Source organism: Quercus lobata, chromosome 4 (assembly GCF_001633185.2).
Source record: "Quercus lobata isolate SW786 chromosome 4, ValleyOak3.0 Primary Assembly, whole genome shotgun sequence".
NCBI lineage: Eukaryota > Viridiplantae > Streptophyta > Magnoliopsida > Fagales > Fagaceae > Quercus > Quercus lobata.
In genome coordinates this window covers 9,922,747-9,935,902 of record NC_044907.1, presented here as the reverse complement: position 1 = coordinate 9,935,902, position 13,156 = coordinate 9,922,747, and the positions used below count along the sequence as shown (strand labels likewise).

General features: G+C 31.1%; 1 protein-coding gene across 1 annotated transcript; it reads right to left on the bottom strand.

Moving 5' to 3' along the window:
* Positions 1–5,698: 5,698 nt before the first annotated feature.
* On the bottom strand, positions 5,699–6,796 carry LOC115984559 (putative F-box protein At3g25750). The gene has a single exon (XM_031107589.1). It carries the CDS (start codon positions 6,794–6,796, stop codon positions 5,699–5,701), a length of 1,098 nt encoding a protein of 365 aa, XP_030963449.1.
* Between the last annotated feature and the right edge of the window lie 6,360 nt (positions 6,797–13,156).

The following is a 13,156-nucleotide window of genomic DNA, read 5'->3' as shown; positions in this document are numbered from 1 at the left end:
GCATGGTTTAGTTTGCCATCACTTGTATTAATTGCGAAAAACCTTAATAGAAATCAAAAGGTTTTTTCTTTTTTTTTTTCCTTAATTTAAAAAACATAGTTTGGATCCTTTGCATATTTCATGTAATCAAACGCTCACCCGTAGATAAGCAAGCCTATTTTTTCCTTTTGCTTTGGATGGAATTATACAAACCCTAAATTTTGGGATAGGTTTGAGGCATATAATTTCCCTCAATTAGCAAATAAATCAAGAAATTAAGGACCCAAATTGAACGTTTGAACTACCCAAAAATAAATAAATAAAAATGGCTCCTTGACATCTTATTAAGATCTTGCATATTAGGATTAGGTTTTATACCTAAATCAGGAATTCTTTATTTTGACTATCAATTATTAAAATTTATTGCTCACAAATGTAATTAAGGGTACCAACCAAAGATTTAAACTCCTAATTTGGTTAGAAATTGACAAGAGTAAATTGATTCAATAAAAGAAGGGGGGGGGGGGGTTTAATAATTGGAGTTGTGAAAATTAGGTTTTTTTCAATTCGGTTAGGGTTTAACCAAATTGGATGGAATAATGTATAATTAGGACATCTAATTTGGTTTTTTTTATAATAAAAAAATAAAAAATGAAACATCAACTGGGTAAAAACATTATAAATTTGGGGATAATCAAAGAATTATTAAAGTTAGGACTCATGCAAAATTTGGGATTTTTGACATTCTTAATCTGTTTATGTCAATTGAAGGTGCACTTATCAAATTAAGATACCTAATTTGTAATTTATAGGCCTTCAATATCTAATTGGATGAGGTGATCAATGGTTATGATTTTACAAAGGAAAGCTTCCGGTAGAATTAGAACTTTAGAAGTCTACACTACAATTCCCTTTACCTATACTTTTTTACTACTTAAGGAAGATATATTTTCCCTAACTGTTAAACGATTACTTTGTTCCCTACATTACTGTTATTTATACTTGTCTTTTTAGTGGAGTATGTATTACTGAAGGTTTGGCCTCTCTTTCAAGAAAGTTTGTTTCTTTTAAACATATACAATCTAAATTAAAAACATAATTAAACATGTTGAGAAAAAAAACATACCCTTTTGCTTGGTTAGTGGAAATCACAGATCTCTATACATTGTAAAAAAGCATGAAATCAAATTTCTTTGCTTTAATTCATAAAACAATGTAGCAGGCATAGCACATATTAGCTCATAAGTTAAAATATCAAACAAAAACACCAATTATAGCTGCAACAACAGTAGATAACACACCAGATATCAATTTTCATGACAAATTTACGGATAGTAATAATCAAACTGATTACTAACACAAGTTTTCTAAGCGCTTATCAATATGACCAGAAATAAATGCAACGGTAATCATAGAAAAACTAATACATAAATATAAAATTCAAGAACAAAATTTTCACAAAAAGAAAGGAAAACTCTTTCTCACCTTTTCTTGAGAGTATGCGCTTTGTTTTGTTAAGCAAAGATTATGCATTTGAGAGATAGACGAAAGCAAAATGTGAAGATCTATGCCAGGGCGAAATTTTGTTAGTTTTAAGGGGTGAAGGTGTAAGAAGGTTTTTATTTTTTATTATTTTTTTATTAATGATACCAAATGTTCCTTAAAGGTTGTATGCTTTACGTTTATACAAACAATGAATGGGATTTTGTAGTGCCCAGGTTAAATGATCTTGCTTAGGTGAATGAGCATGATTATTGTGGTTTTCTTACTTTCTTGTTAGGTGTTAATGTATGTACAAAATTTTAAATAGGACATTTGGTGCAAAATTTGCTATCCAATTTAGAATTTAAATTAGATTTTCTTTCAATTTTGACTATAAACATATACATAGATATAGATTAGATTATATAAGCTACCAAAAGTACATAATAATTTTTGGATCAAGTTTAGTTACAAAATTGATTGTAGCTTAAGGCTACAATCTCACTTAATAAAATAAATATTATTACATATTTCGAAAATTTAACTGTTGAATTGAATGTTCTTTATGCTCTTAAAACATCTCAAATTTTGTATCTATTAAATATTATTTATTATATGATCTATAGGTTTATATTTTATGCAGAAATTTAAATTACAAAACTTGCAATTTAACTATTGATCTTTAAATTTTTTGAAATTTTGCAAGTATGAAGGATATAAGAAGAAGATGTAATTCAATGGTAGAATTGTCAAAATTCACCTCCGATAAAAGATATTGAGTAAAGTTGTAATCTAAAACTACAACCAATTTTATAGCTAAACTTTATTAATAATTTTTCTAAAATTTAACAAACTAAGAGCACTCACAGCAGTGGTGCTATATTGTTATATTGCTATATTTTAGCTCCTCAAACCCCAAAATCATACTCACAGTAGTGGAGGTAAATCTATAATTTTTAGCTCCATTGCTACAGTGCACATCTTTAAATAGATGTGCACTGTTCATGAGTGCTAAAATAAATATAATTTTATTGAATTTCTCTCTCCTCTTCCATTAAAAAAATATTTTCTCTTTCTTTCTTTTTCTCTCTCTCTCTCTCCGACTTCTCTTCTTTCTTCCTCTTTCCTTCTCATTTTTTTTTCTCTCCCTTATCTACTCTCTGCTTCATCGATCTATTTTGGATCTTCATCATCACCGATCTTCATCATCGATCTTCATCGTCATCGCCAACGTTGCCATCCTATGCTGCCGACCCATCTCGCCCAGTCCTCCATCTCACTGCTCACCCAATGCCAACAAGCCTAGTCCCCCATCTCATTGCTGATCCAAGCTCCATTGCTGACCTAAGCTTCATCGTTGATCTAAGCTCCACTGGCACCACCTTCATCGAACTTAAGAGCGCTACGGATTTCGTGGTTGGATTTCGTGGTTGTTGTTAGATTTCGTGGGTTTCTTTAGGTTTCGCCAAAATAAGGGATTTTAGTTTGGATTTGTGTTTGATTTCAAAGTGGGTTTGAGTTTGTGATTTGATTTTGGGTTTGTGGGTTGGGTATCGGTGGGTTTGGCAATGGGTATCGGTGGGTTGGGTTGGGTTTTGTAGTGGGTTTCAGTTTGTTTCACAATGGGTTTCGGTGGATTTCAGTGTGTTTTGCAATGGGTTTTGATGGGCAGTGGAGTGGGTTGGGTTTCTGATGGTGGTGGTGGCTTGGGAATTATGCTGATGGTGGTGATTTGTGTGGTAGTTTTTGGCAGTGGTTGTGGGTGGTTATTCTTGGCTTGCTAGTTGTTGTTGGGTGGTTGTGGGCAGTTGTTTTTGGTTGGCAATGGTTGTTGTTGGGTGGTTGTGGGCAGTTGTTCTTGGTTGGCCGTGTTGGTGGATCGTGTTGTGAAGTTTTTATTGTAGTGAGGTAGATTATTTTATTATAGTAGATATATTATTTTATTGTGATGTTTATATTATTTTATTGTGTTCAAAGCTAAAATAGATCAATTGCTGCAGTATATGTGTAGGTAAAATAGATAAAGTAACTTTGATGGAGCTAAATTGCTAAATTTTTAGCTCCACTGTTGTGGATGCTCTAAGCCCAACATTAAACGTGGTTGCAAGATCACCAGCATTGACATTGCTACAAAGCTTGGGCCTACACCAATCCTTCATGCAATTCCTATTTTTTTTTTCCTAATTAAATATGAGTTTCATTAAAATTTTTTGTTAACCCTTTCATTAGAGTATTTATTAATTTTAATTACAAAATTAGGATTTGAGTTCAAACCTTTTTTTGGGTTATTTTAAAATTTTACCACAGAGAATTGTACTTGAATAAAAGTTGGATACTTGCTAATATACACATAAAAAAAGATCTAGAACAAAATAAATAATTTTAAGTTTTTTTTTTTTGGAAAAACAAACACACACAAGGGAGAGGGAAAATTGTTCTAACACAAAGACACACCACAATTCCACTCAAAAGTCATGGTAACTTTTAAGGGAGGGTGAGACAAGTTATAAATAATTTTAAGTTTAGATTTCCAATTGTAATATAATTATATCTCTTAATATATTGATTATATTCCCCTACCTAACCCTAGGCATATCCTAACAGATATATAAACTCATAATCCTACTTGCTTGTAAGCAATTCTAAAATCCTTTCTACCACTTAAGAGTGTCATTGTCGAAGAGTCAACAAAAACAAAAGTGAATTTTTACTAGAAAAAATTATTTAACAATCAAAATACTATGAAAATGAGGTCTTCTTAGAACAAAATTGACAACTTGCGTGGTTTGGTTGGCCTCCCTTGCCTTTAACCTAGACTTCCCTTGCTCTCCTGCTTATTAATTTCGAAAAACCTAAAAAGATTATTTATTTATTTATTATTATTATTTTTACCCAATTTGGATCCTTTGCATATTTCATTCAATCAAACACTCACCAATAAATAATCAAGCCTATTCTTTCATTTTGATTTGGATAGAATTACATAAAGCTTAAATTTAGGGATAGGTTGAAGGCATGATTTTGGGATTTCTATATTCTATTTATAATTTCCCTCAATTAACAAATAAAGCATGAAATTGGGAACCCAAATTGAACATTTCAACCTCCCATTGATTAAAAAAAAAAAAAAAAGGTTCGATGACATATTATTAAAGATCTTGCATATTATGATTAGGTTTTATGCCTAAAGTGGGGTTTTTGTATTTTGGCTATCAATTTATTAAATTTTATTGACAAATGTAATTAAGGGTACCAACTAAAGATTTAAACTCTTAATTTAACTAGAATTTGGCTAGAGCAAGGTGATTCAATAAAATAGGTGTTTTTTTTAGTAATTGGATTATTGTGAAAATTAGGTTTTCCCAATCTGGTTAGGGTTTAACTAAATTGGATGGAATAATGTATAATTAGGACATCTAATTCGTTTTTTTTTTTAACACCAATTGGGTAAAGACATTATAGATTTGGGCTTAATCAAATAATTATAAACATTTAATTAAGGACTTAAGCCAAATCAGGGGTTTTGATGTTCTTAATCTTTTTATGTCAATTGAAGGTGCACTTATCAAATTAAGATACCTGATTAGTAATTATAGGTCTTCAATATCTAATTGGCCGAGGTGATCAATGGTTATGATTTTACAAAGGAAAGCTACTGGTAGAATTTTAGAAGTCTACACTACTTTCCTTTTATCCATACCTTTTTACTACTCAAGGAAGATATATTTTTCCAAACTATTAAATGGTTACTTTGTTCCCCACATCACAGCTATTTACTTGTCTTTTTAGTTATGTATTACTGAAAGTTTGTTTCTTTTGATCATCTACATTTTTTTTTTTGAATAATTGATAATGTTAATTTTTACTAATCACATGATATTTTTATTTTCACCGTTCACTTATTTGGTTGTCTCTCTGTATAACATCAAAAGCCTTTCATATGCATTTGACATCCGGAATATGCACAATTTAAGTCCTAGAGTAAGGTAGTGAATAAAATTAAGGACTAATGCCTTCTACGTCAATATCAGTGAAAAACATAAGTGTGGCATCATATATATCATGAAAACAAATGAACGTAGAAAACTTATAAATTATAGCAATTAAATATTAAAAAGAAAAAACAGTATTATTCAATAGACCAATTAATAAGAGACTGAAAAACAAAGGCGAGTCTTTTACACACATTCACTAGCTTCAATTATTTAAATCAACATATGTAGTGCATATGTGGAAGTTAAATGTACCAGACTGGAGGAGCAAAGTAAGAGGGCGATTCCCCTCGGTAATGCTGCTTAATGTTTCCATCTTCCATGCTAAATGCACCCATGCCATACCCTCCACCATTTAAGGTAGCAAGAAAGAAGTCAAAATTGTCATCTATAAAATAGATACAATTAGCTTTGCATCCATTAAAGCTTGATGCAGACAAAGAAACTGATGAATTGCCACCCACAAACAATGCTTGATCACCCAAGCTGTCAACATTCACCCACTCGTATTCATTCTTGTTTTTCACTTCAGTAGAACATTCTAATTTTAGAACTGTGAACCCAAGTGTCACATAAGGATTTTCATCTATAGACTCATCTTCATCTTCAGAGTCATCATTAATGAATTCATTGTCCTGATAATGAGTGCCGCCTTGTATGCGTGAAACCAACAAAAGATCCCCCGATGATTCAACAAGATACTTATGGATATAATCCTCAGTTTCCTTGTAGATTGCAATACGTTCAGCGAATGCAATATCATCTTCAATGTGACAAACAAAAACGTCGCCATGATTGTTTACGGCATAAAATTTGTCCTTGTAGAATGTAATGTCATAAAAATTTCGAGAATCACATTTTATATCAATCCAAGCCTTATATCCCGGTTTAGTGAAGGCCAATGTTTTATAATTAGTATGGATAATCATGATTATGCAATCACGATCATATTCATGAGTTACTGAGTTCCACGGATTCCTTGATAAAACACACTTGTAAAGAAAGATATCATTGTAATCTATAGGATTGAGTTCAAAATTGCGATTATAACCTTCCCAAACATATGGATGAGGCGGAAGACTTAACTGGTGTTTAGACAATGGATGAAAGAGATTCATCTGGAAATCGGTGCCTACACTGAGCAACCATCCAAAAGATGTTCCAATACATTTTTTTCCAGCAAGCTCAGCCAACTTGAAGTTGTAAAATTCATCGTCAAATAAGTTGTAAAAGACGCGTGTATGACTTTTTTGTTCCTTTTCTTCTGCAAGGAGAAGCCAAGGGCACGTAGGAGATAACGGAGTATTTTCCATTGAATAGACAGTCTGCCATGACTTAGACATGATGTTATGTTGTAAGAGACTCAAAAACAATAATAAATAAACAAACAAGGTTTTAGAATTTGTCACTCTAAAATTTTAGTAAATCATAGCAAAATTTTTTTTTTTTTTAAATTATTACGCTCTGTTTGTTTCAACATTAACATTTTCTGGAAAATAGTTCATTTTCCAAAGAGCATTTTCTAGAAAACTGTCTTATTTTCCAGTGTTTGGTAACGACTTTGAAAATGCGCTTAAGAATGTTCTCTGGTGTTTGGTATGCAATTTTTTAAAAATATTTCTTGTATAATTTAAAACATGTATATTATGTAAACTAACTAATATAATCATTATAAATAAAAAACCAAGAATGAATTTGGTTTTCATATTAATTAATCTAAAATTTTGACAATAGATATAATCAAAATTAATTAGTTGTCAAATTTCATGATCTCTACCACTCATCTTCCTCATATATATAGACAGTAACGTACGTACACATGCACACACACACATATCAACCTTTTGTCTACTATGGTCAACCACAAGTCTTCAATATTACTCTAAATTATGTATTTACATAATGTACTGCATAATATATCATCACTACATAGTATCTGCCAACAAAAAATGTATTTGCCAACAAATGCAATTCTCCTAAACAATTATCATTCATTATATAACAATATTATTAGTCCACGGTAAAGATTGTCCCATGTAAAAGCAATTTAGAGTAATATAGGTACTATGTTTAAAATTTTCATCTTTTACTTCTTTCATTCTTTCTTCTTCTTCTTCTATTTATTTTATTTTATTTTATTTTTTTGCCCTTTATGTACGAAAAAGAAGTAACTTCTGCCTGTAATCTATCAAATTGAAAACTTCTTAGAAAAAAGAAAATCGAGCTTGAAATTCAAAGCAAAGAATTGGGATTTTGGTAGAGAGGAATGAAATAATTACAGCTGAAAATTTGTTCTCCTTTGCAAGTCGGAGCTATTGATTGATTAGTGAAGTAAAGAAAAATCTAATCAGAGAATTGTGTTACAGAGGGGAAGAGAAACATGGAGAAAAGAGATAAGATAGACAGTTAAAGAGCGAGATCTATGGGAAGAGGAGAGACCAGAGTTAGTGACGGTGAGGGTGTGAGGAGAGAAAAAGCAAAGAGAAGAGAGAAAAAGTGAAAAAACTTACCATGAGAGAGAGAAGGCGCCAAAAAATTATGTTTCCCATGGCTATAGAAGAAGATAATATTTATAGGAGATGCAACACATGAGAGAAAGATTGTTTTCCAAAAAAAAAATTTGGAAAACAGCTTATAGAAATTAAGTCTTATATTTATTAGAGTTTTTCATTGACTAAAGATAGTTTTCCATTGACTAGGTTTTTTTTGTGTTACCAAACACTGGAAAATGTGAAAAACTATCTTTACAGAAGGTTTTCCAGCGAAACAAACAGAGCGTTAGTGGCAAAATGTAATATACTAAATAATAAACCATACAAGAATTAAAGTTGTACAGAGAATTCCTAGTTTCAAAACCTTCGTGATTTACGCATGTGCTTAAGAGTAAGAGTTGTGGCTACCTTACACATAATATATATACCTTAAATAGAAAAGAAGATTTAATTTTTATTGAAAAAAATAAAAGCAATTTGAAGAATATTAACATAAGTACTCACTAACCAACATTAACAAAAGAAAAAGAAAAGTAATTTTCTGAGGGAAGAAACAGAAACTTACGTAGGACTTTGTTTGGTTTGGAGGCAGACCTTGGAAGAAAAATAATTTGTTGAGAGAGAGAGAGAGAATTATTAAGAGAATTAGAGTTTTGTTCAAAACACTATTGACTCAGTCTAGGACTATAGCCCATATTATATACTGACATTACTATATACCTTGTTCTAGTAGAATAAGGATTCTTGGATTCTAAAAAAAGAAAAGAAAAAAAAAAAGAATAAGGATTCTTGTTTTTCTTTGTTAGGTTAGGTAGAGACGTAGGAGTACACGTATTCACATTTAAGTTCTTTTTTTGTGTGTAAATAACTTGTTAGATTTTGTAGGATCTAGTTAAAAAGTAGGAATTTTGTAGGACCATCTTTAGTTTACTCACAATTTTTTTATTTTACAATTTTCACTTTTTAATTTTCATTATTTATTTATTTATTTATTTTATTCAAAGATTGAGACTAAAAATTGTTTTTTTTACCGCTTTTAATTTCAGCAAGAGCTATTGCATAAGATTATCTCAACTCAAAAAGTAGGGAACATGAACCCCATGTCACAACTGAAGGACAAACTAATTTTCATAGGATATATCAAACTAATACAGCGCTAATTGACATTGGGTCTGGGTCTCTTAATAGAGCTGCAACGGTTGGCGCTACTACAACTTCACCAAGGGGGACGGCCCAGCCTCCATACTTAATGCAGGTTTTTTTTTTTTTAATTAGATACTATCTTCATCCAAATTTTTTTGTTAATCTTTTCTTTAAATTATTTATTCATTTCAATTGCAAAAATAGGATTTGGAGACGACCCAAAAATTTTCAGTTATTTTAAAATTTTACCTTGTGCAATTAAAAATTATCATGGCTATCAAATTTCTTTTTTGAGAAATATCATGGCTATTATTTTGACAATAATAAATATATACCATTTTTAAGAGGAGTAGTTCTTAGGTACTCTCGGAATTTGGTAAATATTGTTTCCTCTTCTCATATTTATGGTAGGGTTCACTTATTAAATTTATGGTGGGGTTTACTTATTAAATTTCACTATGCTTCAAGAGTACTTAAATTTTTTTCCCATTAACAAGACCCTCTATCTTTATGTCCAATTTTGACAAGTTCAAATACCCTTAGGGCACGTTTGGTACACTATAATAATTATTACAATGTAATAGGAATAAATATTACAAGTAGTATAGGAAGTTGGAATGGCATTAGGGGTGGCAATTCGTGTTTGCGTGTCGGGTTCATGTCGTGTAGACTCATGAGTGTCTGGCTATATGGGTCAACACTAACCCGACATATTTATTAAACGGGTCAAGATTTCTCAACCTTAACAAGACTCATTTATTAAACGGGCTAGTCAAGTTGACTTAATTATCATATTTTATCCAAAAAAAAAAAATTATTATTATTATTAACCAAATTGATATGGATTATGAAAAACCAAACAAATACATATTTTTAAATATAAAATGTAAAACTAATGAGTGGCTGCATCACAAATAATTATTCAAAACTAAATCATATTTCAATATCACAAATAATCAATCATAATATGTCAAACAAAATAAACAACAACTAAGGGTTTGAAGGGTATATTGGTAAAATATCATTTAATTAAACAGGTCAGACAGGTTAAATAGGTTTCATGTGATGGACAATAACCCAACCCATTTATTAAATGGGTCAATCTTGTCAACCCGAATATGATACTAACCCATTAAGCCTCAACCCATAACCTGCTAATTTCATGCCGTGTCATATTGGATTCGCGGGTCGAGTCCAATTTTCTCACCCCTAAATGGCATAAATATTCTTATTTATTTTGCTTCACCTTATTGTATTTCAATGGAAATAACCTTCACCACTATTATATGATCTTTAAAAGAAAATTTTATTGTTGATTTTATAAATCTGGTAGAATGCTTATGTAAAATATATGAAATTTTCTGATGGTATAAGCTTTCATTTTCTCTTTTCTCTTTTCTCTTCCATATTGTTTTTCTATGTTCTTCTCTATTGCACATTTTATGGTCTGCTCGACATTTTTGAGCCAATCTCTAATGAACTCATAAAGTGAGGAAAGACATATTTTGGGCTTCAAATTCTTTGATTTCATTTATCTTTCAAAAAACCAGCAAGTTAGAGTTAAACTCCTAGAAATATTTGATGATAATGTGTTTCCATTTTCAACACATTGTCTTTAATTTAGTGTTTGCTATGGTAATCTTCATTTCCATAAATGTCGCATGGCTGTATAGAACAAAAAATTATCCAAGGTCTTAGATGTCACTGAATTTTTTTTTTATTTGTCAAGTTTTTCATTGCTCATTTGACCAAAAGGAGGCTAAGCAATTATATGGATGTTCTGAACCATTAAGAACATAGAAATGACAAAGCAATTCAACAGATTTTGCAAGCAAAAAAATCAAGAATATTTTTCTTGTCTTCATTTCATGTTAAGTATATACATGCCACTGCGCAATTACTATAATAGTCTATTCAGCCAAAAAAAAAAAAAATTTTACTATAATAGTCTTATCTTATCTATTTGAAGCAAAAGTGTCATAAGCTACTATCAAGCTTTACCTACTTGTAAAATGGTAATATCTCTCCTTTTAAGCATATATCATCATGAGAAAACTTGTTAAGCTTGCTTCACTTGCTTCATATATGATGGAATAGTTTTTTTCTTTCAAGAGATTAAATTCAATATGGACTTTGTGTAAAAGCATATGTTAACACCATCCAATAATACCGTGTCATGTCAAATTTTTTCATATAATTGCACATAAAAGATTAAACTGTAATACACAAAATCACTCTTTGTTTTAGAAAATTAAAACCATAAAGTAAGTTTCCCATAGAACCCATACACCTTTGGCAGCTGCCAGAAAACCCACCTTGCCAAGAAGACGCTAGATTGCGCACAAACTCTCCCCAATTAGTCATGACCCACCGTTTTCAAATTATTCAGTGGCAAAATTCTTAATACTTTAAGGAGCTATTATAATGTTTATTCTTGCTTCTTTCACTATTCGTTCCATCAAATATTTCTAACATGGGAATCACAAAGAAATTTTTATTTTTATTTTGAAAGGACATTGTATTTTTATTGGTCAATTGAATTTTATTTTAGATATAATAAATTAATTAGGTTATCAATATTTTATTTCTTAAATAATATTTATTTCAAATATAAACGTTTCCGTTGAAACAACTGCAATGTATACATCTTCAATTTGCTTCATCTCAAAAAGTTAGAACAATTTCTTTGGAAGAAATGCCTCTACATATAAATGAAGTGCCAGTAGACTACTAGAGAGTGTGAAAAAAATTGGGCAGATCGCCAGCCCATTATAACTTTAGACCTTTAGGTCAAGTTTTTCTAGGCCCAAACCGTTTAGCCCCATGCTCGTCAAAGATGAAGCTCCGCTCATTTTGATAGCCTGTATTCTATTACGTAGAAGACAATGTTGCAGTCCTATAGAGCTGAGCTAGATGATTAATATTACACATATAAGTTATTATTATATGCTACTGAATATTATCAATCGTGTCTCCCAATCAAGCAATAGTCAAATTAAGTATTTTACGATTTATTCTATGGTTAGACTCTCTCAGTAGACACAACATATTTATTAAATAAGTGAGAATTTGTACACAATCAATATAAAACTTGAGCACCATAAATCCTTGAGTTCGTTAAAATCATGTACATACCTCTGGGTTGAAATCTCACTGTCAATATATTGTGCACACAAAGCTTTAATATAGTTCGCATGAAATGGAACCTTCTTTTTGATGTTGTTCAACTTTATTCATAGAAATGAGCCTCTAGTTTGATTGGCTTTCTAATTCTCATTTGCCCTTTAAAAAAACATGGGTATTTCTTGGATTTAAGAGAGAGAGAGAGGGGTCACCAATGTTGTTTGTGTTACCATCACCACCACCTTTACTTTGTCACATTAACAAATCTCAATCAAGCAATCATCAATAAGGCACTTCAGATATTACAACAGTTCATTGAGAAATTTTTTTTTGCCTACTTGACTTGCTAAGTGCGGCCCACTAAGGGTGCATTTGTTTCGGGTGTAAATAGAATTGAGAAATTATTTTACAACTAAATGTGTGTTTGGGTGCATATGCAAATAAGGTTCAGTTGACTGTAAGATACCCCTAGGGGACCATAAAACCTTTACACATTGCAAACAACGATAGAAAAACCAATGTATAAATGTAAAGTGGGCTGACCGTGCGGGTCTAGGCTTGGTTTTTCAGTTACTGGAGTTTGGTAGTTTGAATGGATTGGAACAATTGGGCCTGATTAAGGTTTTTTTAACTGGGTTAGGTCAAAGGTTGAGACCAGTTATATGGGCTGTCATTGGGTCAGGTCCTGTGTTGAGTGTTGACTGCGGTGAGAAAGAGAGAGAGCCATAATCTGTTTTTTTTTTTTCCCTCCTATTCTACTCTCTAGAGCATTTGCATTAATCAATACAAAATAGAAAAATGTTTCAATTTTGCACGTTCAATCTCCAAAATCACCCACATTATTCAAGTTAAAAAAAATGTAAATTTGCAAAGTTGTTATAGTAACTATGTAAATTTACATTGATACTATTCACATTGCACATAACTTTTATTATTCAAGTATAT

Excerpts from the sequence above, each read along its gene's own strand:
- LOC115984559 (XM_031107589.1), bottom strand. The coding sequence starts at position 6,796 with ATGTCTAAGTCATGGCAGACTGTCTATTCAATGGAAAATACTCCGTTA.